This window comes from Rhinolophus sinicus, chromosome 18, assembly GCF_057876585.1.
Source record: "Rhinolophus sinicus isolate RSI-liver-muscle chromosome 18, RSI-T2T, whole genome shotgun sequence".
Classification (NCBI taxonomy): domain Eukaryota; kingdom Metazoa; phylum Chordata; class Mammalia; order Chiroptera; family Rhinolophidae; genus Rhinolophus; species Rhinolophus sinicus.
In genome coordinates this window covers 14,757,602-14,785,224 of record NC_142518.1, presented here as the reverse complement: position 1 = coordinate 14,785,224, position 27,623 = coordinate 14,757,602, and the positions used below count along the sequence as shown (strand labels likewise).

At 44.9% G+C, this 27,623-nt stretch overlaps 1 protein-coding gene across 1 annotated transcript in view; it reads right to left on the bottom strand.

Annotated features, from left to right (window-relative positions):
- The window catches only part of SMS (spermine synthase), a 43,823-nt gene extending 24,193 nt beyond the window's left edge, over positions 1-19,630 (bottom strand). Inside the window, exon 1 of the mRNA XM_019714588.3 lies at positions 19,332-19,630. Within this exon, the coding sequence (XP_019570147.1) occupies positions 19,332-19,380 (49 nt within the window). The 5' untranslated portion in view covers positions 19,381-19,630. The remainder of the gene's footprint in view (positions 1-19,331) is intronic.
- Positions 19,631-27,623: the final 7,993 nt, after the last annotated feature.

Below are 27,623 nucleotides of genomic sequence, written 5' to 3'. Positions count from 1 at the left end.
CAAGTGGAGTAGCAAAACTGGCAGTGAAGGCTCCACCTTGTAGTCTTCTGAATACCCAAACACAGAGCAATTACGAGACCACAAACCAAACTCACAGACACCAGGAGTTAGAACAAACTAGATGACAAACCCCAAAACAGCAGTAGGTGGTGACGAGGAGACCACAGCCCAGAGTCCTGCTTAGCACCAGCAATTGTGTGAAAGGAAGTTGAGAAAGTAAAGGGACTTCAAACCCCCCATGAAAACACCAACAGGGGTTCATCCACAAGAAAGGGATCTCCTCCCTTTGACAAGGCAGCACCCAGCAGGCCACACGAAGGAGAGCAGGCAACCTTGGCAGGGCTGGAAATGCCAGGGTAGCCAAGCACTGTGGATGGCCAAGATGAACTGAGGTCAATCCCAGGAAAAAGCCCCACATCGGGGAGAGACTTCGGAGCAGAATCCACACCACACACCCACAGGAACACAAGCATCGACCGACGCAAACAGTGACCTTGTGTCTCATTCAAGTCTTGCTCATTCCCACCAACACTGTGCCATTCGGAACCTCATTTGGCCTAAAATAATGTAGCTGGCTCGGCTATTCTGAAATTGGGTTCAGGAAATGAGAAGAAAGCTTGAATTATATCCCCAGAACTGTGGTATTAAGACTAAATTCTGCCTCCTAAAAACATTCCAATTTCAAACCTGATGAAAAGAACTGACCTTGTTCAGTTTGTGTTTGTCAAGGAAGGCTGGTGGGGTCAAGCCACCGTGGAAATGACCGCTCAGCAGGGCGGTAAAGGCAAGTGTGCCCAGCGCGCCCGAGTCCCACACAGCCCAGCGGTGCTCACCCTGAAGAGGAAAGCCACTATGCAATTATTCAATCCTCCTGAGCTAGAACAGATGTTTTCTGTTTTGAAAGTGTATAAAACAAGTCAACACTCCTGGTAAATGGCCTCAACACTGGGATCTGCTGGCATATTACGAAACAGAACACAATGCCCCATGCTGGTAAAGGGGATGATCCAGGCAGGGCCAGGCTGTGCCATGAGTGAGGACCCAGTGCAGGACCTAAGCTGGGGCAAAGTCTGTCCCTCAGGCCAGAAAAAGGGGGTGTCTTTGATACATGTAAAGCCCTTGACTTCTGGCCAAGCTCAGCATGGCGACTGTCCCTTTTCTAACTGGCACAATTAGAGTGGGCTAATGGAGGCCATCCGGCCAAGTTTCAAACTGAAGAAAAACAGTACAAAAGAAACCCAATTTGAAGTGCTACTTATTTCTCCTATACTGTCGACTAACCCCCAGTTCAGTGGAAACATGCCAGGTCTGAATGTTGTTCCTGGCTGCCACCACCACTTGGTCCCCATGGGCACTGAGTGTGCCAGCCTTGCCACTGATACCGAGACCATGCCATTTTGTCCACTGTCCACCTCACTTCATATTCACCCTACTCCTGACCTGGGGGCTTCCCCGTCACCCACACTGCGCCCAGCCCTTGGGGAAGACTCCAGAAAGGGGAGCCGGAGCTGAAACAACTTCCCAGCATCACTTTTCCAGAATCACGGTTTCAAGTCCAAAGTGAAAACCAAAGACATGAGCTCCACTTCGCAAAGTTTCTACCTCATCTAGACCAGTGGTTTTTAATCCTAGCTGCACATTATATAAGCATCAGAGTTTTAAAAATTCTGATGCCACATCCTAGAGCAATTAAATGAAAATCTGGGAGGGGGCCCAGGCATTAGTATTTCTTAAAGCTCCCTAGGAAATTCCAATGTGCAGCCACCGCTGAAAACCACTAATCTAAACCACTAAATGTAAACAACAAAAAGAAATCCCCACTATCTCCAAACTAATTACACCCAAGTCACCAAAAGGTTACAGTGGAAAATGTTCAACAAAACAGGTCTGAAAAAAGTCCAAACTCCTTGCTAACTACAGCCACAGCCATGACATGCCCAAAAACTGCTTTCCCATTTCAACCCTCACGCCCATCTAGTAAGCAACATGTAACATGACTAAGCAAAACGTACTTGGCTCTATCGGGCTCCTCAACTGATGCTGACAATATGGTTTAAATGACTGTCCTGCCCCTCACAGGACTTTGGTAATCCCAGCCACACCCACTAAATGTGAGCAGTTCCCCTCCCCTTGTGGGGAAAAAAAGGATCCCACACCCCAATTGCTCAGCGACAGATAGCTCCCTTGAGAACCACGAGTGAAGATGAAGATGAACCTGGGGTCAGAGCATACCCAAATTTGGGAACAATGTAAAAAATGCCTACTAATCAGAAAATTCAAAAGTAGATTCAAACACTAAAAGGCATATAACCACACCCCTTTCAAGTAGACATGGTAATCCAAACTAGAATAAAATGCTGTTTGGCAGAAGTTCTTAGAAAACCTCTGCCAAGCAAGAATGACGTGTGACTAGCAAACCACTCAGAGCCATCCAACATACTCAGTACCACAGCGACCTGTGTGTTCCAGGGCAAAATGTGTCCTTGGTCCACTGGACTACTCAATGCCCCCATTTCCAGACCACTATCCACTTCATGTGTTTATTCAACAAAAACTTAAAAAGAAAGCAACTGGGGGTGGGAGTGGGGGGAATGAAGGCCCAAGTTTCAACTCCCTGCCTTATTTTCTCCCAGGGATCCATTTATAGACCTCTGTAGGAAAACTTCATTCTTCTGACCTTGACCATTGGTTCCAAATGGATGAATCCCAATCTGTACATCCAGCTGGAACCTGCCTCCCGCCCAACTGCTCACCCCACTGTCCCAATCACTAGTCTGAAGTCAAAACCAGGCTCCACTTCCCTACTCCCTCCCATCAACAGTTAGTGCTGGGCACTAAGACCTCCCACTAAGATCTCCCGTAACAGTCTGCTGATGTTTCTCCCACAAATCCCCCCTGCGGCCTCTCTACCCCAGCCATACTCACCCGCCAGGCCACCCCTCACTTACACACCACTTTGCAGGGTTCCTTTAAGGAACCCTGCCCCCAGTGTTCATTCCTTCCATCACTCCCATTTCATCACTGATCCATCAGGTGGGCAACCCTGTATGCAGAAGTTAAGTAATTTAGCTGTAAGCACCAACCTTATTAGCCCGACAAGTTGAGTGATTCATGCTGAATAAAAACCTAAGACACCAGGCACCCTGGCAAAAAGGTGGGGAAACACACTTCAATTATATTCCCACTTCTTCAGCTTGAAGAGGTTAAAACACTGTAACCCCCTTCAACAGAGTGGATTCCATTAGAGGCTTCCCTCAGAAAATAAACAATTCTCACACATCCAGAACAAGCAATTCTCAGACATGCAGAAAAACTCTTGACTCCTTCCACCTATGACCTTGACTTGTGCCTTGAAGTCTTTTTCAACTTCAAAAACTTCAACGAAGGCAACTCAGGATGTAGGGTGTGAAGGCTTTCTTGAAGCTACCCAACCCCGAACCCACCAGCGGGCCACCATCCCTTCGGCAGCGCCATGACACCACTGTGGCCTCCCAAGCCATGGGCCAGAGCTGCGCTTGTCTCCTGCAAAATTAGGGGGTTGGAACAGGCAATTTGCAGCTGTGTTCATTTCTGCTTTCTGGATCACATTCAAGCAAGCCCTGACTTATGAAATTAGGAGATGAATTTCTATTCTCATCAAGAATATCTTTAATTACTCAGGCTGGACATTCCATCAAGTCCTCCACCCCCGATTTGCTTGCCTCCTACGTGTCCAACAGCTCAAGAAGCTATTTAACACGTTGTGAACGGATCACTAGAATCTTCACGACGGATTTAAACCCCGCGGCACGCAACGTGTTAAGCTCCAGGGGGTGGTTAATTATCCCCTCATTGCACCATGTCCAAGTGGTGAGGCCCCAAGCCCAGCCTCCCCGAACCTGCCCACCTCCTACTCCCCAGACCATGTTTCCAAAGCCCAGCACCCTCACTCCCCTGCCTCCACCAGCACATTTCCCCTTTAAGTCCAGCTCAGAGGGCCCTTCTGTGGGCAGGGTCCATCCCCACTCCCTCGCACCCGCCTCCTTTCACAGAGGTGATTCTGCAGGAGATGGGCCCAGAAACTGGCTGACAGCAGACCCTGTGCAGCTCACTGCAAGGGGAAGCATAAACGCAGACGTCCTTTCCCCAAATCTGAGACACTGACATCAGAGCACCTAAGAGCCAGGTTTGGGTGATACTGGTTCCCTTCCCATATAAACCAGCTTTCTGGTTTTCTTCATTATCCCCTAAAAACCTAAAAGAGGGAAAACGAGAAACTGGACTCCAATACAGTTTGAAGTCATTCAAGTATGTGCTCTAAAAATCCACTCAGATGGCCTATCTTGACAGTGGCGGTGGTTACACAACCATATGTGCTGGTCAAAACTGAGAGAATGTACACTAAAATGTATTCTATGTGAATTATATATCAAGTTAAAAACTCTGTTGCAGAGACACCACCACAACTGGCTCCACTCTGAAAATAACAAAAGAGCATATAGCATTCCTCACAGGCTCCTTCCTTCTCATCCAACACACTTGCCCACAATTGCCTAAGGATTCGAGATCATCTTTTTCTTTTTAATTAATTAATTTATTTTAAGTGTGTTTTTCCAGGACCCATCAGCTCCAAGTCAAGTAGTTGTTTCAATCTAGTTGTGGAGGGTGCAGCTCAGTGGCCCATGTGGGGATCAAACCGGCAACCTTGTTAAGAGCACAGCGCTCTAACCACAGAGCTATCGGACCGCCCCCTCAAGATCATCTTTTGAACTCAGGACATTCTAGGTATAATCAGAAACATGAATGCTGGGCCGACCCCCGGTGGCTCAGGCGGTTAGAGCTCCGTACTCCTAACTCCGAAGGCTGCCGGTTCAATTCCCACATGGGCCAGTGGGCTCTCAACCACAAGGTTGCCAGTTCAATTCCTCCAGTCCCGCAAGGGATGGTGGGCTCTGTCCCCTGCAACTAAAAAAACTGAACACAGCACCTTGAGCTGAGCTGCCGCTGAGCTCCCGGATGGCTCAGTTGGTTGGAGCGCATCCTCTCAACCACAAGGTAGCCGGTTTCGACTCCCGCAAGGGATGGTGGGCTGCGCCCCCTGCAACTAGCAACAGCAACTGGACCTGGAGCTGAGCTGCGCCCTCCACAACTAAGACTGAAAGGACAACAACTTGAAGCTGAACAGCATCCTCCACAACTAAGATTGAAAGAACAACTTGACTTGGAAAAAAAGCCCTGGAAGTACACACTGTTCCCCTATAAAGTCCTGTTCCCCTTCCCCAATAAAATCTTTAAAAAAAAAAGAAAAAATGAATGTTGGCGAGCAGCAAGTCCAGATTACTGAATCAAGTGACATATGGAAAGGGTCTTCGTATTTCCCAATCAAAAGAGTTTAACCCTCAAAAATATTGCGATTCTTTTTAAAATTTTAACAAAGGGTCTGTGTGCATCAGATTTCCAGGGATTAAAGTGAAGATCAAGCAGGTGCTTCCTCAGGCCCCTCTTACTTCAACAGCTTGGTTTTATATTCCCACGTCCAGTTCTTTATATAACAGCAGCAACATGATTAATCCCATGACACAAAACCCAAGCCAACAGGAGTGTTCAGAGCAGCATGATTCATAACAATCAAAAAGTGGAAACACCTCAACTGCCCATAAATGGATAAACAAAACGTGGCATATCCATACCACGAACTATTATTCATCCATAGGCGACCCGAGTACTGACACATGCTATAGTATGGATGAACGCTGAAGACATGATGCTAAGGGAAAGAAGCCAGTCTCAAAGGACCACATACTGTATGAGTCCATCTATATGACCTGGACAGAAACAGCAAATCCCTAGACACAGAAAGCAAATTAGTGGGTGCCAGGGTCTAGGAGGAATGGGAGTGATGGCTAAGGGGTACAGATTTCTGTCTGGGGTGATGAAAATACTCTAAAATTGTGGTGATGATTGCACAACTCTGAATATACAACCACCCCTTGGTAGCCAAGGGGGATTGGTTCCAGGACCCCCCCCCCCAATGGATACCAAAATCTAGGAATGCTCAAGTCTCTTATATAAAACAGTGTAGTATTTGCATATAACCTGTACACCTCCTCCTGTATCCGTTATATTATCTCTAGGTTACTAATAACACCTAGTACAACATAAATGCTATGTAAATAGTTGTTGTACTATCTTGTTTAGGGAATAATGCCAAGAAAAAAAAGTCTGTACATGTTCAGTCAGCAACAACGTTAACTTTTTTCCAAATATTTTCTATCTGCACTTGATTGAGTCCGTAGACAGGAAGGCTGCGTGTACTGAAAATCAGTATACTTTAAATAAGGGAACTGACCTGTGCGTCTTTGCTCAGTAAAGCTGTCCCAAAACATCCCAACACAAGAGCTGTACTTTTAGCTTCTCAGTTACTGTGAGGTAATCAAAGCAACAGAAAGTTCCAGCAGTTCGTTTATCCCCTTCAATCAACCAGGCCCGAGGCACCAGGTTAAAGGGGCTTCAAGGAGTGGTCTTCTCTACCCATCCCCAACAGTCACTGCCCGTCACCGAGTAACAAGTGTCTGGGTGGCGAGTTGTGCAGACACTGTCCCAAGTGCTGGCGATGGCTTTCCTGACACTAAAGCACACCTCCAGCCAATCTTAGTGCCTCGGTTCGCGATGTACAGTGTGGGCACTAAAGTTAATAATACTCTCGTATATTTGAAAGTTGCTACAAGAGTAAATCTTAAAAATTCTTATCAGAAGAAAAAAACTGTAATTATGTGTGGTGATGGATATTAACTAGACTTACTGTGGTTATCATTTCACAATATATACAAATAGCAAATCATGTTATACACCTGAAAGTAACAATGGTATATGTCAATAATACCTCCAAAAAAATAACTTACAGTAGCGGGATGATGCTTCAAAATACAGAAAGGGCCAATGACAAACCATTTGAAGGTCTTATTTTCAGAGCACGGTTTCTGATGTTCATAGAGAAGAGTAACCAAACCAGGAAAAAATTAAGTACAGAAAGGAAGAAAAAGACCTACTGGAGCTGGATTGACAGCCATACAACACAGACCTAACACCCAAGCTCTTTTCAGGCAAACACGCATTAAGGAAAACCATATGGGACTGATTACAGCCCCAGCCACAATAACTACTTACAACTCACATTCCAGTACACTTGGCGTACTGCAAATGTGCTAATTATTTCACTGCCCTGCCTTCCCGTTCCCACTGCAGGAGAGCAGTTAAGGGGCATTTCCCACCGCCCCCAACACCTACTTGAAAGGGGGCAAGAGGCTCGCTCTCCTTTCAAATAATACCAACCCAGTTCCTCCAGGAACCAATCGCCTTATGAAATTAAAGGAGGGTTTATAAAAATATAATTTATGAGACACAATCATAATCCCTCTTTAGTTTGGAACCCAAACACTAATGAATATTGTACCCCCTTCCTGCTAAGTCCATTTCCACACAAGCCTCCGCTGGCATAGAGTGGCACCTCTGTGGAGTTGACAAGTGGCTCAAACTCGCCACTCTTGTTCTGACAGCCCACATGGGAGGCTAACCAAGTTATAAAGCACAGAAAAGGGAGACTATGCAAAAACCTGGCTTTCATTTGAGGGGACAGTAACAGTTTGTGGTCATGAGATGCTGAACACAGGACTACCTGACCTCCCAGAAGGAAATCATTTGAGCAACATAAGGCAGCCTATGACCCCATGGACGCAAGGAACCGTGTTTTCAGGGACGAGGAAGGAGTCAAGTCGGGCCGTAGCTGTGGAAGAGAGCAGGGAAGACCGCCAAGGCAGAGGACATGGATAAGAGGTCAGGGCCACAGAGAGCCCTCTCTGGGGGCTGCGTGAAACCCCAAAGGAAGAAGTTAAAGGAGGGATACTAAAGCAGGCCCAGCAGCACCATAAAAGGGAAAAGCCAGGTGGCAAGAGAGAACTTACAGAGTTTGAGATTGGAGGACAGGAGAAAAATTAAGGCATCTGAACCAGGAAAAATGACCAGCCCTTACCTTTAGTTCAAAACTGCTGTCCACAGTCCACCATGAGGTGTGAAAAGGGTCCCAGCTGCCACCTGTCACCTCCCTCTTCCCCTCATCTGACAGAGCAGCAGGAGAATAGGTTTCAGGCTGGCTGAGGTCAGACAGCAATGGTTTCCTTCAGCTCCGCCCAGAAGGAGAACCAGAATTCTTTCCCAAACTAGAAACTGTGGGACAGCCACTTTTATTATCCAGCAGCACTTCACCAATATGAGGAATGCCCAGTTCTCTTCCTACTAACTTGAAGTGGGCAGAATCCCTTACAGGTCAGACCTATTACCATCTGCCTTTGTATAAACAATTCTAGGGTTTCTGCCCAAGCTTCTGTGTCAGGCTGAGAATCACAAACAGAACAGCATTTCCACAGAAAAAGCAATTTGGACTTTGCGATGTCAAAAATCACCTTTACATCAGAGCTGCCCCTGAGGTGGCCGCGGCACCTTCCCTTCCCCTGGCTTTGGCTAGGGCAGACTCAGAGAAGACATCCAGGCCTGCCCCCTGCGGAATGGCCTTCCACGGAGATCCCTCGGCACCTAGGGGGCACTGGAAAACTAAGTGTGACTGCAGAACAACAGAGATGAAAGATGAGGGACACAAGTCATAACTCCCCAGACACAGGGAGGGGCGAGTGCAGTGATGGATTCCAGACGAGGAAAAGGTCATGTGGGGGCCTGGGAATCTATACTTGTAAATTTTTCCACATGGCTCTGAAGCAAGCCACCAGACTTAGACAGTCTAATGGCTGCGGTGGGCAAACTTATTCTGTAAAAGGCCACTCAGGAAAGACTGCAGGCTTCTTAGGCCAAATCAGGTCTGTGACTCAAACGTGTGTGTTTGTGTGTTTCACTACCCTTTAAAAATGCAAAAGTCACAATACTTAGCTGGAGGGCCATACTACAAGAGGTCAGAAAGCAGGATTTGGTTCAAGGGCCTTAGTTTGGTGACCCATGGTCTAAGGTGCTTTCAGCTCTAAATTCCTAAATAACAGAGACAGGGACACTCAGCTGTAATTCTACAACCTGAATTTCCAGAAATCATGTTGTTAGAATTTGAGACTAGAATAATAATATTATTTCCTACATTCAAGTTAGCAACTTACTAAATGTGGGCGGAAAACAGCTAATAACCTATATAACTAGCACCCCTGCTTTTTAGGAATATATAGAAGTGACATTAGCAGCTAACAGAAACCCCACATTAGAGAATGAAACTAGTCTCGAATCACTAATCTACACTCCCACTTCAAGAACCTAGAAAAAGTAAAACCCAAAGCAAGCAGAGGAAGGAAATAACGGTAACAGCAGAAATCAAGGAAATTGAAAACAGAAAAACTACAAAGAAAAATCAATGAAGCAAAAAGCTATTTCTCTGAAAATAATCAAATTGACAAACTCTAGCAAGATTGACAAAGAAAAAAGACACTAATTGCCAATATTATGAATAAAACAAAAGATATCATTACAGACCCTACAGACACCAAAAGGATAATAAAGGAATCCTACAAACAACTCTACACAAATAAATGTGACAACTTAAAAAGGAAATGGGCCAATTCCTCAAAAAGCACAAACTATCACAACTCACCAATATGAAACAGATAATCCGAATAGCCCTACAAATATTAAGGAAATTGAATCTGTAATTTTAAAACTAAAAAGAAAAGTTTGACACTCAGATGATTTCACTGGAGAACTCTACCAAATATTTAAAAAATGAACACCAATTCTACATAATCCCTTCCAGAAAACAGAAAAGGAAAGACTTCCTCCCAATTCATTTTATGAAGCCATTATGCTAACACAAAGCCAAAACAGTCCAAAAAGAAACCTACAGATCAGACCATTATCGTTCATGAACAGAAACATAAAAATCTTTAACAAATCCTTGGCAAGTCCTTAACAAGTAAGAATTCAGCAATATACAAAAATAATTATATACCATGACCCAGAGGGATTTATTCCAGGTATGCAAGGCTGGTTGAGTTTTTTTTTTTTTTAATCAATGCAATGCACCCTATTAATAGGCTAAAGAAAAAATCACGATATTAATTGATGCAAGCAAAGTATTTGACAAAAATTCAACACCCATGCAAAATAAAAACACACAGAAAAATAGGAATAGAGGGAGACTCCCACAACTTGATAAACAGCATGTACAAAAACCTACAGCTAGCATCGCACTTAATGGTAATAGACTGAAAGCTAATGAGGCAAGGATGTCCGCTCTCACTGCTGTTATTCAACATAATAATATGAAAGTGTAGCCAGCTCAGTAAGGGAGAGAGGTCAAGAACGTGCCCAAGGCCACACAGCTAGTTAGTGGTAGAGCCAGGATTCAAACTCAAGCACGCAGCCAGGATCCAAAAATGAGCGCTTCTAACCAAGATACTGTGTCCCCTTCCTTAGTTACATTTGCAACAGGAGTAAGCCGTTTGTCCCATACACCAAAACAGCAGTGGTTATCTGCTTGTGATAAGATTTCAGTTCCGGGTTCCTCCTGTATATTTCCCCATACCCTGTACATAATCTAAAATGAGCAAATAGCTTTTAAAGCAAAAAATATACATATATAAAAAGAAAAATGCATACCCCATTACTTGAACAGCCTCTGCAGTTTCAAGTAAACTGCCAGATCCTTTATTCAAAGAAAAAGAAATACACACAGGAACTCCATTAACAATTTAACATTCACAAAATGCCGTTTTAAAAAAGTCGTCCTAACATATTCTTGCATATCATACCAAATACTTGCATATCATACCAAAAGTATTTTGTCAAATACTTTTATCATACCAAAGGGAATCAGCTGATGGTAAGCTCTTTTCTCTCTCTCTCTCTCTCCAACCTAGACAAACTCCACCTAGCAGCATCAAACACTTGGACAAGCCAGCCCACAAACCTCTTCTTCAAAACCCCCAAACCAACTGGACCACTCAGCTGCAGCATTATGCAGTTCAAAGATTCAGTGTTAAACCATTTCTAAATCTACACCATTACTGTTTCCCAAAGCATGATCCAAGGTACCAATCCTGAAAAATACTCCAAGGGTTCCATGTTGAGCCAAGTTTGAGATACATTCTATATTCACGTCTAGAAATTCAGAATGCCCCCTTATCACATCACAGTCTTGCTTGACCACTATGATCTACACTCCTTCAGAAGCAACAATTTGGTGAAATATAAGTGTTCTAGAAATTGGTCAGGATTCTCACTGGGGAAATTTCCATTCTAGGGAAAATGGAATCATGCAACACAAATTCATGGAAGTGTTATTTCCAAAATCAGTGTCTTTTAAAAATTCTGCTTTACTAACTCAAAGAGTTCCTTTATGTAAAGTAGACCAACCTTCAAATCACATGCCAACCCATTATTTTCTGCCTCTTGCTTTTGCCAGCAGAACTTATCTTTCAGTCGGTTAAATTCACACCTCTTTATAAGTGAGCATCTTTATCCACTGGCACAATTTCAAAGTACTCAGCCCGAAGTACTGCAATTTAGTGTTAAGTATTCTACGTATCATCTGACACTCTTCCAAACATTTTATTGGACATCCCACTCACCCAGTGTGTGGGATTTTGATATCATTAACGCCTTCAAGCAGAGGGAGAAATGAAGGTGCATGTGAAACTACCCAGAGGGTCAAGTCAGCTCAGGAATCTAGAACATGCTACCTGCTGCCGGCTCTTAACAGCTCCTTCTGAGTCTGCGGCTTAGCACATAAATGCATTTGCTCACAAGTGTGCACTAGCTCAGTGGCTCCTTCCGGAACACAGATGATAGTATCAGTTTAATGAAATCCAGGCCCACCACAACGGAGGGCCCCAGAGTTGTTTTTCCTGGGGTCTGGAAAAGTGCCTAGTTGTAAGGGTTTAAAAGAGCATTTGTGCAATGGTTTACATACTTGGTTTGCAGATTCAATTGAGGAGGTTTCCCAACTTCTTGAAAGAACTGAGCCTGTAATTAAACTACCATGAAATGGTGGTTGGAGCCGCAGCGCACACCAGCAGGCTTGGGTTACAACTGCAGTGAAATGGTGGATTCAAATGCCTGGAATATCCTGACTCCAAAAACTAAACTCAATAAAAGCTTTATTGAACACGTTTTTAAACAGACACCCAACCACAATCCAGTAACTTTCTAACTAATCCTCATTTACCAAAGGTTAGTATACCCATGGTGGTCTCAATTCAAATCATAAAGCCTTGTCCGGGTACCAAATCCAACCCAAAAGCTCTAACTTTTCTGAGACCACAGCACTTCCGTCTGTCTCCCAAGAAGGTAGCAACGGCCTGCAAGTGCCGATTCAAACATGGCCAATTTCATTATACAACTGAGGGGCTGCAAAGATTCCCAATTGGTCACTCCTCCACTGCAAAACAAAACCGGCTTGCCCCCTCAAAAAAAGCACAAGATATGTTGTCTCCGGGTTGGTTATTAAACTGGAAAACACTCTCCTTCAGAAACATAACGTGCAGGGCTTCAGATTACTGGGAAAAATACCTCTCTTGTTAGTGGAGGTGGGGATCATTCCTAATGCCTGGCTTATGGAGTCAATGTCTTAAACAGCTGTTATCCCTTCCAAAGCATGTAAAACAGAGAACTACCAAGTAAGAACTTGCACAAACTAATTTTACCATAAAAGGCCTCTCTGTATATTTAAAGAAGTGAGTATAACTTTAGAACTATACTCTAAAAAGAATCATGGTTTATACAAATTTTTAATGGCAAGCTCACAAAACGAATTCCCAGCAATGTGCAATTCTTCAGCTTGGAGTCAAAGAGTATGATCAAGTTCAATTAAGAATCTATTGCAGGGGCCGGCCCGGTGGCTCAGGCAGTTAGAGCTCCGTACTCCTAACTCCGAAGGCTGCCATTTCAAGTCCCACATGGGCCAGTGGGCTCTCAACCACAAGGTTGCCAGTTCAATTCCTCGAGCCCCGTAAGGGATGGTGGGCTCTGCCCCTGGCACCTAAGATTAAACACGGCACCTTGAGCTGAGCTGCCTCCCAGATGGCTCAGTTGGTTGGAATGCGTCCTCTCAACCACAAGGTTGCCGGTTTGACTCCCGCAAGGGATGGTGGGCTGTGTCCCCTGCAACTAGCAACGGCAACTGGACCTGGAGCTGAGCTGCACGCCCTCCACAACTAAGATTGAAAGGACAACTTGACTTGGAAAAAAGTCCTGGAAGTACACACTGTTCCCCAATAAAGTCCTTTTCCCCATCCCCAATTTAAAAAAAAAAAAAAAATTTAAAAAAAAGAATCCATTGCAGAGTTAGGGGAATGAGATTTAAAGAAGAAAAAAAAATTCCCAGCACAGCAAAAGAGCATCCTGAATGAAGGCAGACTCCAATGAGGACTTCCTCCAAGTAGTCCTACGACATTTTAAAACACAATTAAGGTACCAGAAAATACCTAAAGGTCAAAAAATGCCTTCCCAAAGTTGTTCAATTCTGTCCAGGAACCTCCTGGCTACTTGGGAGTACAAGGAATGTGAGACTCAAGTGTGTTGAGCGAGAACTGGGTAGAAATACACCTAGTAAATGCCAATAAGGAGCTCAGTTTTACCCAGAGGGCAATTTGGAGGACCCACGGAAGATTTTAAACTGGGAAAGGGGGGGGCTATCTGTTGAGTTCTGATGATCCAGCCCTTCCCAAAAATGGAGACAAAGAGATTGTGGCCAAGAAATGTAGCCAGGGAAAAGGTGAGCAAGGAATTTGAGTGTGTCGGGACTCAATGACTTGCAGATTGGGGCTGGGGTGGGTAGGTTCCCCCACAAAGGCTTCAGATACAAGGGCTTTTCAGTTTTTAATGAGATCCTATTATAGTGGTTCTCAGACTTAATCAGCAACACAATTACTGGGATAAAACTGGTTTTAAAATGCAAATTCCGGGGACTCTTTCCTCTCCCAGACTGTGATTCAGTCAATCTAAGATGCGGCCCAAGCAGGCGTTTTTTTCCACTCCCAGTCACCAGCCCCCCACCCCAGGCTTCACTGTTAAAGTGGGGGTGTGAATTGTTTATCACAGTGGTGGACAGGGATAATGACAGTGCTGAAAGATTAGGGAAAAGCTTCTTCTACTCTTGAATAACAAAAACACTACATACAATTAAAACTGGATTGTTTAGGTTTTAAGCTTATAGTTACAGCTATTTAAAACACATGAAGATGTGAGTTACATAAATGTCTAATCACTGCGTTGTACACCTGCAACTAATATATTGCATGTCAACTGTAATTGAAAAGTAATTTTAAAAAAAGAGAGGGAGTGAGGGAGGGAAAGAATATGGTAACTGTGATTATGGATATGTTAATAGCTTGATTATGGTCATTATGTCACAATGTATACAATATCAAAATATCAAGTTGTACACCTTAAATGTAAATAATTATTTGTCAGTTATACCTCAATAAAGCTGAAAATCAAAAACAAATAATAAAACACCTGAAGCCAATATGCTTCCAGCAGAAAGCAGCTCAACAAATGCATGGAAGAGTGGGAGCCTGGTGGGTGGGCCAAAGGTTCAGGAAATTAGGGAGGGTGACCTGAAGCCACAAGCTCAATTGAAATGGAAGCGCTGGCCATGCCATCTGCTAACCATCCCCAGTGCAAACTTTGGAGGAAGCCATCCTCCCTCCGTGCCTATTGATTTGTGCATAATGAAGACTTCCAAAAAGGACCAAGGAAATTTTGCTGATAATTCGTCATCTTACACTGGGGTTTCTTTACCCCAGCACTACTGACATTTTTGGCTCCCAATGCTGTGGGGGCTGTCCTGTGCACTCTAGGATGTTTAATAACACCCCTGGTCTACTGGATGCTAGTAGTATCCCCAGGTATGACAACCAAAAATGTCTCCAGATATTACCAAACGTCCTGGGGGAGGGGGTGAGTGGAGAGAGAGCGGGCTTTTCAGAATCACTGCCCTATACTGAGAGAATTCGCAGTTGCTGAATTAACAAAGGCCCTGGAATCAAATAGACATGGCTTTGAATCCCAGCTACCCACCCCACTCATAAGGTGAAAAACCGCAATGGGCCTATTTATTCATCTTTAAAATGGGGATAACAGGACCTACCATCCAGATAAGGTAAAATAACATGTCATGTGCTTAGAGCAATGCCTGGCCCAGTAGGCATTTGATAAATATCAGCTTTTACATTTTCCAAGAGTTGTTTTGAAGAACCAGGAACATCTGCTTACAGCTCTGGCCTTGAGTGGAAACCTCCTCCTAAAAAAACAATACACAGAAATGGCAGTCCCAGTTCTCTCTCCAGCTCCTAGGGGGTCCAAGCCTAGGGTCCATGAGTTCCTAAAGGGCCACTGAATACAATTCCGGGGGTCTTTGAACTTGGATGGAAAAAATATATATCCTTATGTTTACTAACTGAAATAATAGCATTTTCTTCAAGTATGCTAGTAAAACCACATTGTCAACTATACCTGGCCACTGTCACTAATAAAATCACAGCTTTTTCTTATCACATCACAGCTGAAATACCCATTTTCTCAGGTCTACTTCAAAATTATTAAAGTTTTGAAGGCTTACTGCTAGATCATGTTATTTGTTATTAAAGAAGCACAGATTACTATGCCATATATTTGGGGTTATTGAATATGTGCATTTTAAATAAGTGAATTATTTTACACATTTAAAATTCTTATTCTGAGAAGAGCTCCACAGGCTTGCTTCCCTAATGCGCGTCAAGGCACAAAGAAATTGAAGACACTCCTAACCTAAACCTTTCCACTAAGCCCAAAATTGCCAAGCAGCCTTCTGTTCTTATTAAACAAGATTTTTGTTGTGAAACGAATTGGTGAATTTGAGTGACAGTCACTTTGCTTCCCTACTATATAAAAAAGTATAGCTCAGTGGCCCAAAAGACAGAACTAGCTCTGCACCTTTACCATAACATCAATCGGATCCATTGAAGCAGCACTTATCAGACATCTAATGATGTTCCGCAACTGTGTCCAGGATACACATCCTGGAGATCCGCCTTCAAAGATGCTCCCAGCCCAGAACACAAGGACATCAAAAGGAAGATGGCTAGGGTGGCCAGATGCCTCAGTCGGTTGGAGCGGGTCCTCTCAACCACAAGGTTGCAGGTTCAACTCCCGCAAGGGATGGTGGGCCGCACCCCCTGCAACTAGCAATGGCAACTGGACCTGGAGCTGAGCTGCGCCCTCCACAACTAAGATTGAAAGGACAACAATTTGACTTGGAAAGAAGTCCTGGAAATACACACTGTCCCCCAATAAAGTCCTGTTCCCCTTCCCCAATAAAATGTACAGCCCACTGGGGAATACAAAAAAATTTTTTTAATTATATATATATATAAAATTATATATATATACATAATTATATATACATATAATTATATATATATATAAAATTATATATATATATATATATATAAATAAAAGGAAGATGGCCAGACCTTTCCAGGACTAACTGGCCAGCATAGGCTATGCTCTGACAGGCAGAGGCCATACATACCTCACTCACTTCTGTATATCCAGCATGCTCACTGGCTAGCACATTTGACTAGAAACAAAGCATGTGTCCTCCACCAGCCCAGAGATGCTTAAACTCTACAAACACAGGACATATTTATTCTTGTTAGACTCAGGTTGAGAAATCACGAAATGTTTTCTGGGCTCAAGTGTCCTCAGAGTCCAATAGTTCACTTACAAGGTGACCAGAGATTTTTCTTTTTCCAGCAAAAATTAAAATTTCCTGGGTTACTTCATTAGCCAGCACACTAAACAGGCACCACCCAGGCCAAATTCATAGTTGCCCTTAGTGGCCCAGTGACTGCTGGGTATTAGCAGGATTGCATGGGTAACTAAGTTCTATGGAATCACAATATAATAACATAGCGGTTTCAAATTTAATTCCATTAAAATCACATCACAGAACTGCATTAGGAAGGATTACTGACAAATGGGAAAAAGAACACGAATCCAGGCTCCACAGGCATTTGACTCACCCTTGAGTCACATCCAATACTCATGCCAAGAGTAATGGTTTTTGACTCATTATTATCAATTAAATGTTTTTGGAGACCTCACAGGTGGCAGGTTTCTCACAAAGTGCCCCCTACTGAAAACCAAAAGAACCTAGAAGAGCCTAGTCTAGCCAGATCCCCTTATTTTACAAAGTGTGGATGGCTACTGACAAGTGAGGGTGACATGCCTCCCCCCAAATCAAATGAAGGGGGGTATACAGTAAGAATCAGACTTATCTTACTCCCAAAACACTTTTGTAGGGACGCAAGGATCTATTATAACATAGATGCGTACATACACATTCCCCTCCTTAGTATTATTTCTTTCTAGAATGTTCTTTACCTTGTCATCAAAACTTTTAAGATTAGCAGGCTGGGAATTAAGAATAGCTGGGAATTCTCAATCTTTTTTTACTTTCTCTTCACACAACTAAAGTTAGATGCCACGTCCACACCTTGCTAACTCTGAACCTGCCAGGTTCTCCTGCTCCCTCCCAAACTGCACATCCATGGTTCTGTCTCCATTGCTGGCCAGTACCAGTTCAAAGTGTTCAAGTTCTCTTGTTCTTTCTTCATAATATGTGAAGGTTTCCCCCCACTTTTACAACAGAACACAGAAGCAGCTCATCGCATGCCATGCTTTCAACAGGCAACACCTGAATTAAGTTGAAAGCTGTTTAAGGGTTAAGGGAAGGACACTCAGACTGAGGAAAGTGCCAGAATCTTTGGGCCTCCTTAGACCCTAAAATTTCATGCTAAGTACAGGTGAGTGTTCACAGGTGCTTACCACCAGGGTCACTTCCTAGACTCACCTCTTAGCAGCTAGGTGACTTTGAACCACTATTCCTTCAAGCCTCACCCTCACCTCTATAATTGAGTATCCTAGACCCTTCACTGACCACTACTAGCTTTAACTAGCAGGGTAATTCAATAAAACCTTAGCTATCTCACATCCCACTAACTGCAAGCCCCAATCCCCACTTTATCTCCATCTTCTTCCCAGCACTCTCCCTTCCCTCCATCCTCACCTAAGAAATGTGGAAACTAAAAAATGCTGTTTTTTCTCCAAATCACTTCCCGACCACCCAAATACATTAATATTACTCAACAACCTTGTAGAATTTTACAACAACTCCCTTAACATTAAAAGCCCTATGAAGTGTTCACTGTTCTCCCCCCCCCCCGCCCCTTTTTAACCACAGGGAATATGAGACAGAGGCTGAGAAATAAGGCCAAATCACGTGCAGAGCCAATCAAGACAGGGCGCAAACCTAGCTCTTGCTCCAATCCTCAGTCTTTTTATTATTAAGCCTGTGCCTCTGGAGATCCTTTAAGTTTGGGGGAGAAAATGCAAAGTACTCCTAAGTTCAAAAACGGGAAAAGAAAGTGTTTCAAATAACAAAAAAGGTTGATCCATCTAATCCAGGATATGGACGAGATGCTCCAAGTGGGACGTACGGAACGCGCAGATTCAAGACTGCAGCACTCGTACGTTAAAAAGCCACCAGAAAAGAAGACCCGCAGTCCCACCCCTCCCCCCACTTATAAGCACCCAGAAAGCATGCAAAATACCCCTCCCCCCATAATTCCCGCACACAGTTCCAACTTCCCCAGCCCACTGTTCAGGTCGCCTCAGTTTTCCGAGCCTCCCCGATTCCGAGAGTTATGGTTCCCGCGCCCCGACTTCATCCCCCACCCCCATAATAATAATAATCGTTTCCTTTTCCCGTCCCCCGTCCCTTTCCGGGCGATCGTCTCCTACGCAGTCGCCTAAGAATTCTGCAAGCGCGGCGCGGTCCTTTCTCAGCCCGAGCTCCGCGAGGGGAGCCCCCGTCCCCGAGGGCGATTTACCCGCCTCGGAAAATGGGAAAAGGTCACGCGGGCGGCCCCGCGCGAACCACACCTCGCTCGGCCGCCGCCCCTGCACTCCGGTCCTATGGGGGGGGCCGCGAACGTGGAGGGGGGGGTGTTCCTCCCGCGCCGGGCAGCGCGAAGGGGACCCCGGCGGGGTCAGTGAAGCCCGCGTGGTGCGCGAGTGGACAACCTGGGACCCGAAGGGCGGCTCCGCTGGGAGGGGGGCCCGGCGCGGCCCCTCCAGGCCCCACGGTGCGCCCGGGACCGAGCGCGGCGCGAACTAGAGCGCGGCCTCCGCCCGGCCGCCGGTGCACGCGGTCCCGCAGCGCGCATTGTTCAGCCGGCGGCGTGCGCCCCGCCCGGCGCCCGCCGGCCCCAGCCCTCTGGGCGGCGGGGGCTGCCGGGCAGGTGGTGGCCGCGCGCCCTCACCTTTGGCGCCGAGCATGAAGTCGAGCGTGCTGTGCCGTGCTGCTGCCATAGTGAGGCGAGGCCCTGGGCCATGCCTGGGGGAGGCGGCCACGGGAGACTGGGGGGCCGTGCGGCGGGTCAGGCTGCGGCCAGTGGGGACTGCGCCGCGCCGCGGAAGCAGAGGATAGGAGGTGGGAGGGACCGCCGGGAGCCACCCGGGGCGCAGGGGCGGGGTTGGGCCCGCCTCCGGGAGGGAGGAAGCGCGGATGCCCGCAGCCCCGAACTTAGAGCGCAGGGGGGTGAGGCCTCGCTAATGCAATGGTGGAAACGTGGGCGCCGTGCTCCCTGGCGTGCGTCACCAATGGCCGCGCCCTGCGCCTAGGATCGGGCGGGCGCTCCAGCCATCCGTTAGGTCACCTTAGGTTTAAACAGCGCAGCACGACTTCCGGGGGGAGCCCACCCCCTGTGCTTCCCCCGAGACCAACCCCCAAGCCAAGGCCCCTCTTATTTCCTGGCCAAGTCGAGAAAATAAAATGCTAGGATCCACCCTGTAGTCTAAAAGTACTGTACTGCCGCATTTTTCTTAACTCTACAAATGCTACAGTTAAACTCATTAGAATTATTATTACCATTATTACTAGCAAGGGTTGGCTATGCATTTCAGGACCGAATGGGAAGCTCCTGGGCATTTAGATTACCTACATTTTCAAACAAAGTGGGAATGGGGTGAGAAGCAAGTGAGGGTTAACGTTGTTAATGTTGATTTGGGAAATTACAGATTCTGGAGCTGCTCCTCCATCACTCGTGCCTCTATTCTTGGCAGTGAACCTTTACGCTGTGCGCTTGTCTTTGACTTTGGGGTTACGGCTAGTGTTCAAGGTGTGGCAAAAGAGAACACTCACTGTCTGTACATTAAAGCCTTCCTTTATTACATTGACAATATCACTGGGCAAATGCCTCCATCATCCCGTCAGTCTTTTGTACCTTTCTCGGCATTCAGAAGCTCCACGGGAATTACTGTACCGGCTGGACAAAGTTTAGATCAGTGAACTCACGTACCTTCACAAAAGCAGAAGAACCTAGATAAAGTCATGTTTCCTGCAGGCAGCCCCTAGTGCTGTTTTGCTGAGTCCTTCACCTTTCTCCAAGCACTGGGTAATGTCTTCACAAGTGTTCTTCAATAAACCATCTTGTTAAGAACTGGCTCCACTTTTTAGTACCTGCATTAATTTTTTCCTAGTACTCTCGGCCACTTGTTTGCTGTTCTGCATGTTTTCCCTTCTGTGGTTCCCAGGTTCTCAGTTTCCTTAGCTACTCGCTATCTCAGCCTTCAATCTCTGTACTTCAGACTGCAGCTCCTGCTTTCTTCCTGGGACAGTCTCCAGTTCTTGCCATTCCTGTGGAGTTAGGTCACTGGAACTGTAAGTTGTCCTCAGCCACACTGCAGGGGCAGTGGGGCTCCACGGGTCTCAAGAGTGCCTCTTCCCACTCAGCAGCAGGGTGGACCTTGGTGCAGATAACCTGTGCGGTGGCACAGGCAAGGGCTCAGAAGAGCCCTGCACTTGGTTTAGTGCTCTACTCTCACTGTCTTGAAATTCTTAATATTTTTTTTAACTTTTATGTATTTTAAATGTGTTTTTTCAGGACCCATCAGCTCCAAGTCAAGCAGTTGTCCCAATCTAGTTGTGGAGGGCTCAGCTCACACTGGCCCATGCGAGGATCGAACCGGCAAACCTGGTGCTACGAGCATCCCGTTCCAACCAACTGACCTAACCGGCCGCCCCAAATTCTTAATAATTTTTGAATCAGGAGCCCAGTGTCTTTGTTTTGCATTGGGCCTGTCAATTATGTAACCAGTCCTGCTCAGGAGCGTGTGTCCTGCTGCGCAGGAGGCAGCGACCAGTGCTAGTGCCTCACCTTGCTTCTGCAAGGTTCAAAATAGACAGAGATGAAAATCCTTGAGCTGCTTTGCCATGAACTAATCAGATATGCATAACAAAAGTGGAATTTAACAAAAATGCTTCATGACATTAGCAGAACCTCAGAGATAAATGGGCCTCGAATGGAACTGACTTTGGGGTAGTTTTAGGAGTTATTGTAAGGATGTTCTCAATGCATATATCACCTACCCATGACACAATCCTGGCAAGATTGTTAAAGGTAGGACATATACAGGAACCAAGGGCTTAAGGCTTCTTTAAATATCTCCAACTGGGCTATGAGTGCCTATTTGCGTGTTCTCATTGCCTGGGTTTTATAATCTAGGCCCCTGGTTTCAAAGCCTGTTACAGGACAAATAATCATTTTGTGGGAATTACTTGTTACAGTTTCTGGAAATTGCCAGAATCCTGCAACAAAAAAGCAGGACTTACCCAAATACAGCCTGCATTCCAGAAGCAACTTCCTAATCAACAAAATCTTGGCAATGACGAAAATGTGGATATCGTGGATGTCCTCTGGACCGACCTCATCTGCTCTTGGCCAAAAAGGAGACTTAAGACAGAGAAAAGCAGCCCCAACCATCCATCCGGGAGCTGGCCAGGCATTTTCCTGTTGAACATAAGCAATTTCCCAGAACACCAACATCTGACAAGGCCACTCTGTGACCAGGATGGGACAAGACGAAAACGAGATCACTCAGTAATCATGTCTGAACACGGACAAAGCATGAACCTTGTCCAAACCACAAACGTCACCAAACATTCCCAAATCTCAGCTAATGAGTGACTGCTGCTACTTTACTCATCACAGCCTCTGTCTAGTCTTCCCTGCTTCCAGGTGATTTATTAAGATACCCAATCATGGAATTACCCCTGCTTCCTGGTAGCATCTGGTCCAAAAGCACCTGATACAGGCCCAATCCTGTGTGTGGTCTTTTCTGACAACCTCTTGCTGCGATGCCCCCATGGTGCCCCAAGGTGTGCGTTCTCTGTCACTGCAAAGAGAAAATCTACTTGTTCCTTTCCAGGTGTATCCCTGGGGGTGAGTGGCTGGAGGGCAGTAAGAATAGTGACTGTGCCATCTGGAGGCTCGAATCTCCCGGGCAGACTGCGCATCCCGTTCCTGGCCCAGCTTCTCACGGCCCTTCTGAAACTGAGCTTTCATATGTATAAATTGTTCCATTACCTTATGGAGAGTTTCGGCGGATGCCAACTCCTGCTCGCTGAGCCATGTGTCATGCAGGGTGTCACGCGGGGTCTCAGCTCCTGCTCCCCACATAAGAACGCAGGGTATGATGCAGTCAAAAAGAAACGCCCATGGAGCCATAAATAGGAGAGTCATACCACTATACTCTCACTAGCAGCTGGGTTGGAGACACAGGAAGCAGGAGGCACACAATCCGCAATCCGCCGTCCATTTTTCTGCCTGCCAATCAGCCAACCAACCAACACAGCCACGGCAGTTACATCAGCAGCCAATTGGCCAACCAGCTACAGCCAAGGGCCATTCACCACCCGAGCCAGCCCTTCTCCCCCCACGTGAGGCCCAGACCCTGGAAACTGCTCTCTGGGACTCTGTCCCCACAGTGACAATAAGATGAAGTCAATGCTTGGAGCAAAAAGAATTGGTGACCCTCTTAGCAAAACTAAGTATAGTGTCAGGTATTACTTTTATCCAAAACTCACACTCACATGGACCCACCTGCATATTCACAGTCAGGCCAACTTAAACATTTCCAACAGAGTTTTTATATGTAAACTCTGAGGAAGAATCACACTGTCCTGCACGGTTAGCAACAATAACTATCAACTGGGAAGAAGGAAGTTGAAATGGAAAAGAGCCCTCCATTAAAAAGGAGAAAAAGCCTCAAAAGCTAACTTATTTCATCCTTACAATGGCCCTGGGGGTAGGTGCAATTATCCCCATTTTACAAAGGAGGTAACTAAAGCACAAAGAGTTTAGGTTGCTAGAAAGTGGTAGAGTCAGGACTTGAACCCAGGCAGGTGGTTCCAGAGTTGGCGGGCTCTTCAGTACTTCCTGGTGCTGCCTCTGATTGCCCTGCCTGTTGTCTCAGTGTTCTCATTTTTCTTACAACTCCCCAAAGACAAGGTGTGTGAGTCTGCCTGCTTCCCTCCCCATCAGGAAGTGTGTCACTGGAGAGAGTGTCCCCACTTCTCTACTCCCTGGAGCTATTGCCTATCTCCACCAAACAATTTCTGGGGTGAATTTCTACCCCACCTGTTACTAGCTGTGTGACAGTGGACTGGTTCATCAACCTCTCTGTGCCTCCTTCCCACCTCTGTAAAATGGAGCTAATAACTGTACCCATTTCATAGAGCTGTTGTGAGGATTAAGGGATTAAGTGAATAAATATATGATAAGCACAGAGGGCAGTATCTGACACATGACATGTATTTGGTAAACGGGAGGTAGCTACAATGATGAGAATGCTGATATTATTATTAAGGTATACTCTACCCTAACCAGCAAGCTCCTTCAGGACTCCTGACTTTTCCACCCTCGTGCTCCCAGTGCTTGGTGCCATTGTGTTGGGCACACAATAGGCCCTCAATATCCGTCTTTTGAAATGAACTGAGGAATAGAACATCATGCTCAGCACCCCAAAGGACCCTAAGCAGAGACCAACTTCTCTGGGGTCAGGTGTTGGGGAAGGGAAATGAGAGTGACAGCTTACCCATGTGACCTCCCCAATCTGTTCCTCGTCATTCAATGCATAATCCTGACCACCAGGGTGCCAGGCAATCCACAGCCCATTCAGAAGCTCTTTGACAGTTCATTGGTACAATTTTCTGGATGATTATTTACGAAAAGTAAATGCCAAAAAAAAGGTTTTCCTCAAGACATTTCAAGCCAGCACCCCCAGTGCCAGTCACTTGTGTCCTCCCTGACCCTGTTAGAACTAGCATGTAGTACACAAAAGGATGAGAAATCGGTTCCTGCTATTACCCTACAGCCACTTTCCTCACCCCTGCAGATTCAGTGCCCTGAAACGTGCCTGCACACCCCCATATGGTTCCTCCAGTTTGAGAAAGCCTGACTTAGAGGGAGGATTGGCAGCCTGACACTACGTCACTCAGCCCTGAGAAGACACACCAGGCCAGCGTTTCTTAACACGTTGCGTATGGCGGGGTTTAAATCCCTCATACCCCTCTGTTCCGGCAGGTTTTTAAAAGAAACTACTTTAAAATGCACTCTTCTCTTTAAAGCGTAAATGCTTCTATGTCATTTATTATTTTTCTATGGAATTTTTTAGGATTTACTCACCTATGATGTTAGTAATCCCTCCTGGTGTGATACTGCAGAAAGCAGCTTCCTTTGTGCAGTGGGCCAATATGTATTTCATGAGGTATCACCAAAGAGTTACATAAAATAATTCGGTGTTTTTCCAAAAATAACATAATTCAAAATCGCCTAAGGGATACTAAGGTTCCAAATGTTATAAACAAATCACTACAGTTCTGGAAAACTGTTTATTCGTACATCCACTGTTGTGAATGTAACACATGAAATGACTCATGGGTGAAAAAATGTATCCGATTCAAAATCACTATTTTTTTAGAAAAAAAAAATAATGTGAATTCTAAAAAGTGTACATATGATGCAGACTTTATTCATTAACGACATTTGCCCATTAGATATTAATGAAACACAAATAATTCAATAAAATATGCAAAGTAAAGAGTCAACAGTAAAAACGAGAATTCTCGTTATCCGTCCTTAACACATGGCTCAGAAAAAAAACGAAGATTCTCGTGATCCATACGCAACGTGTTAAGAGAACCTCCACTTGAGACTCTTTTATCTCTGCGTGAAATGCTGTCCAGCCTACCCCACTTCCTCCTTTCCTCTCATTTCCAAGGAGTGGTTCGTTACAGGGAAGGGAGACTTAATCGCTGTAATGCATTAGCTAAGTTCTTCAAATAATGACACAATAAAAATTGTTACCAAAGGAAATATAATAATAAAGCACGTTTGGGTACAAAAAAGTAATGCCCTGATTTCTTGTCTGAATGTAGCCTTTACTACAGCTATACTCAAAGATGTGACTAAATTCTCAACTGTTAGTGCTAGTTATACATTTTTTTGTTCCTGTAAGACTGATTCTTTTCTTCAATAGTCACTAGAGAGGCAGTTACAGAATGATTAGGATCAGGGCCTTCTGTGGGTCCGTCTGCATCCTAATCTTGATTCTTCCATTTGCTGGCAGATAACCTTTGGCAAATGATCTCTCTAATCTTTGGAAGTTTCTTCCTCTGTGAAGGAGGTATCATAACAGCACCTCTTTCACAAAATTGTTCTGAGGCTTAAATAAATTAATAGAAGTAGAGCACCGTGCCTGGCATGTAGAAAGCTCCATGGAAGGATTAATTATTAGTATTAATGAGTTAAGACTGATGCTTAACTGGTAGTTTCCTTTGCCCCAGTCCAAATGGTGGGTACCTGGGGGTTTATAAGGCAATTCCCATTTCAGTTACCATTTCCCTACAGTAGAGCTAAAAGATTTCTAAAGCCCACAGAGGGTCCACTTATCTTTAAATATATATGATATAACTCAGCAGTCGGAGGTGGTCCCAGAAGCTGATTGCAGTGGGGTTGGATGTGAGCTGCCATTTCCTAGCATGGCAGCACCATGCCCTTTCACCCGCCAGACCCTTGGGTCCTTGTCCTTACCTGAAACACCTCCTTTCTCCAGTGGAAAAGCCCACATGTGAGCATTCAAGGCCCAGCTCAAGTGCCACCCCCAGCCCATTCGCTTGTTCACCTATATTCCCACAGAACAGCGGTCAGCTCTCCAGTGAAGAACTTTCCTCCCTGCATCAGTGGCAGCATGCTAGTGCCCCTCGAACTTGACCTATGTCTCTCTCCAGCCAACCCTCCTTCCTTAATGGGACTAAAATCCAGAAAGTTTGAGGGACCATCCCAAGGTCAGGTGCCTGTTAGTGAAATGAAGGTTCAGGGACCAGGACCCTCGTGCCCCAGTTCCCAGGCCAGGGCTATTTTCCTTAAACTACATTGTCCTCATGTCCAGCTTCCATTATGGAATGTCCTCTATGGGCTACAGTATTTGTAAAGTACTGTGAGTTCTTTACATGTGTCATTTGTAATCTTTACAACCCAGCAAAGTGGTTTCCCCTGTTTAAAGACGTAGACACCGAGGCCAAGTGACTTGCTCAAGGCCACATGCCAGTCTGTGGCAGAGCAAGGCTTGGAGCGTAATTCAGTCTGACTCCAAAGTCAGGAGAATTTCTAGTCTACAATGTTGCTGCTCAGTCATGGAAATGAGAGCAGAAAAAAAAGCACTGAACGGGTCATTTAAAACACACTCATTCTACATGCAGACAATTGTTGCTTTAAGTAAAGGATAGAAGAAAAAGAGAGATTACATTTTGGCATGCAAAGGCAAAACAATAAATATTTTTTTTCCTGTTCCTGGATCTCATTGCAGCTTCTTCAAAGCAAGTGAATTTATGCATGTTGACACATCTCTTATTTCAAAATCTTATTTGGCTCGGTTTTCAGCTTCTTCCCCTTGGCACAACAAGTCCCGTGACTCCCCTCTGTCATGCTCTGAGAATCTGCCTAAAATCATTATGCAGCAGTTACTGCTAAGATGCACACCGAAAATGGTAATTCAGTGCTCTCCACTAAGCTATGGGTTTCTTCTGGTTTTATAGCATATGGCCTGGCATATAACCATGTTAATCATAAGGGTCTTACATTTTAAGTATATATTGATATTAATATTTAAAACTATGCTCATTGGGGAGCACCTTTCTAGTTGCTAGATGGGATGCTGACCAATTCATGAATCACTGAAAGCCAATTAGATCTTTAAAAATTAATAAAAAAATAAAAATATGTTCCTTGCATCAGGAAATTTGTCCTTTAATGATCTTAAATCACAGCTTTTCAAAATTATTTACAAATATATAGTTTTCTCATTTTTGTCTGAAATAGTAGATTTTGTTTCAATCTAAGTATACCTATTGACATTAAAATGCCATAAGTGAAAATCAGTGTACATTATTTTAAACTTGCTTCCTTTAAAAACACCAGGTTACTGCACTTTGGCTATTTGCGATTGATCAAAAATAATTTAGAAATTTTACATTATCATGCTTGTGCAAAAAAGAAAATTGTACTGCAAAGCAAGAAGCCTGCCAAATGGGAAAAATAAAGCTAAAGAACATTCTGCTGCTGTACAATTGGTAAGCTGTTCAATTGGGCCACACCAACATCATGTACCTCCTGCTGTGATGTACTGAGAAGGACCCAACATCCCTTCTGTGGTCTTCTTGACAAAAATGCACAACCTAAATCTAATTATGAAGAAACATCAGACAAACTCAA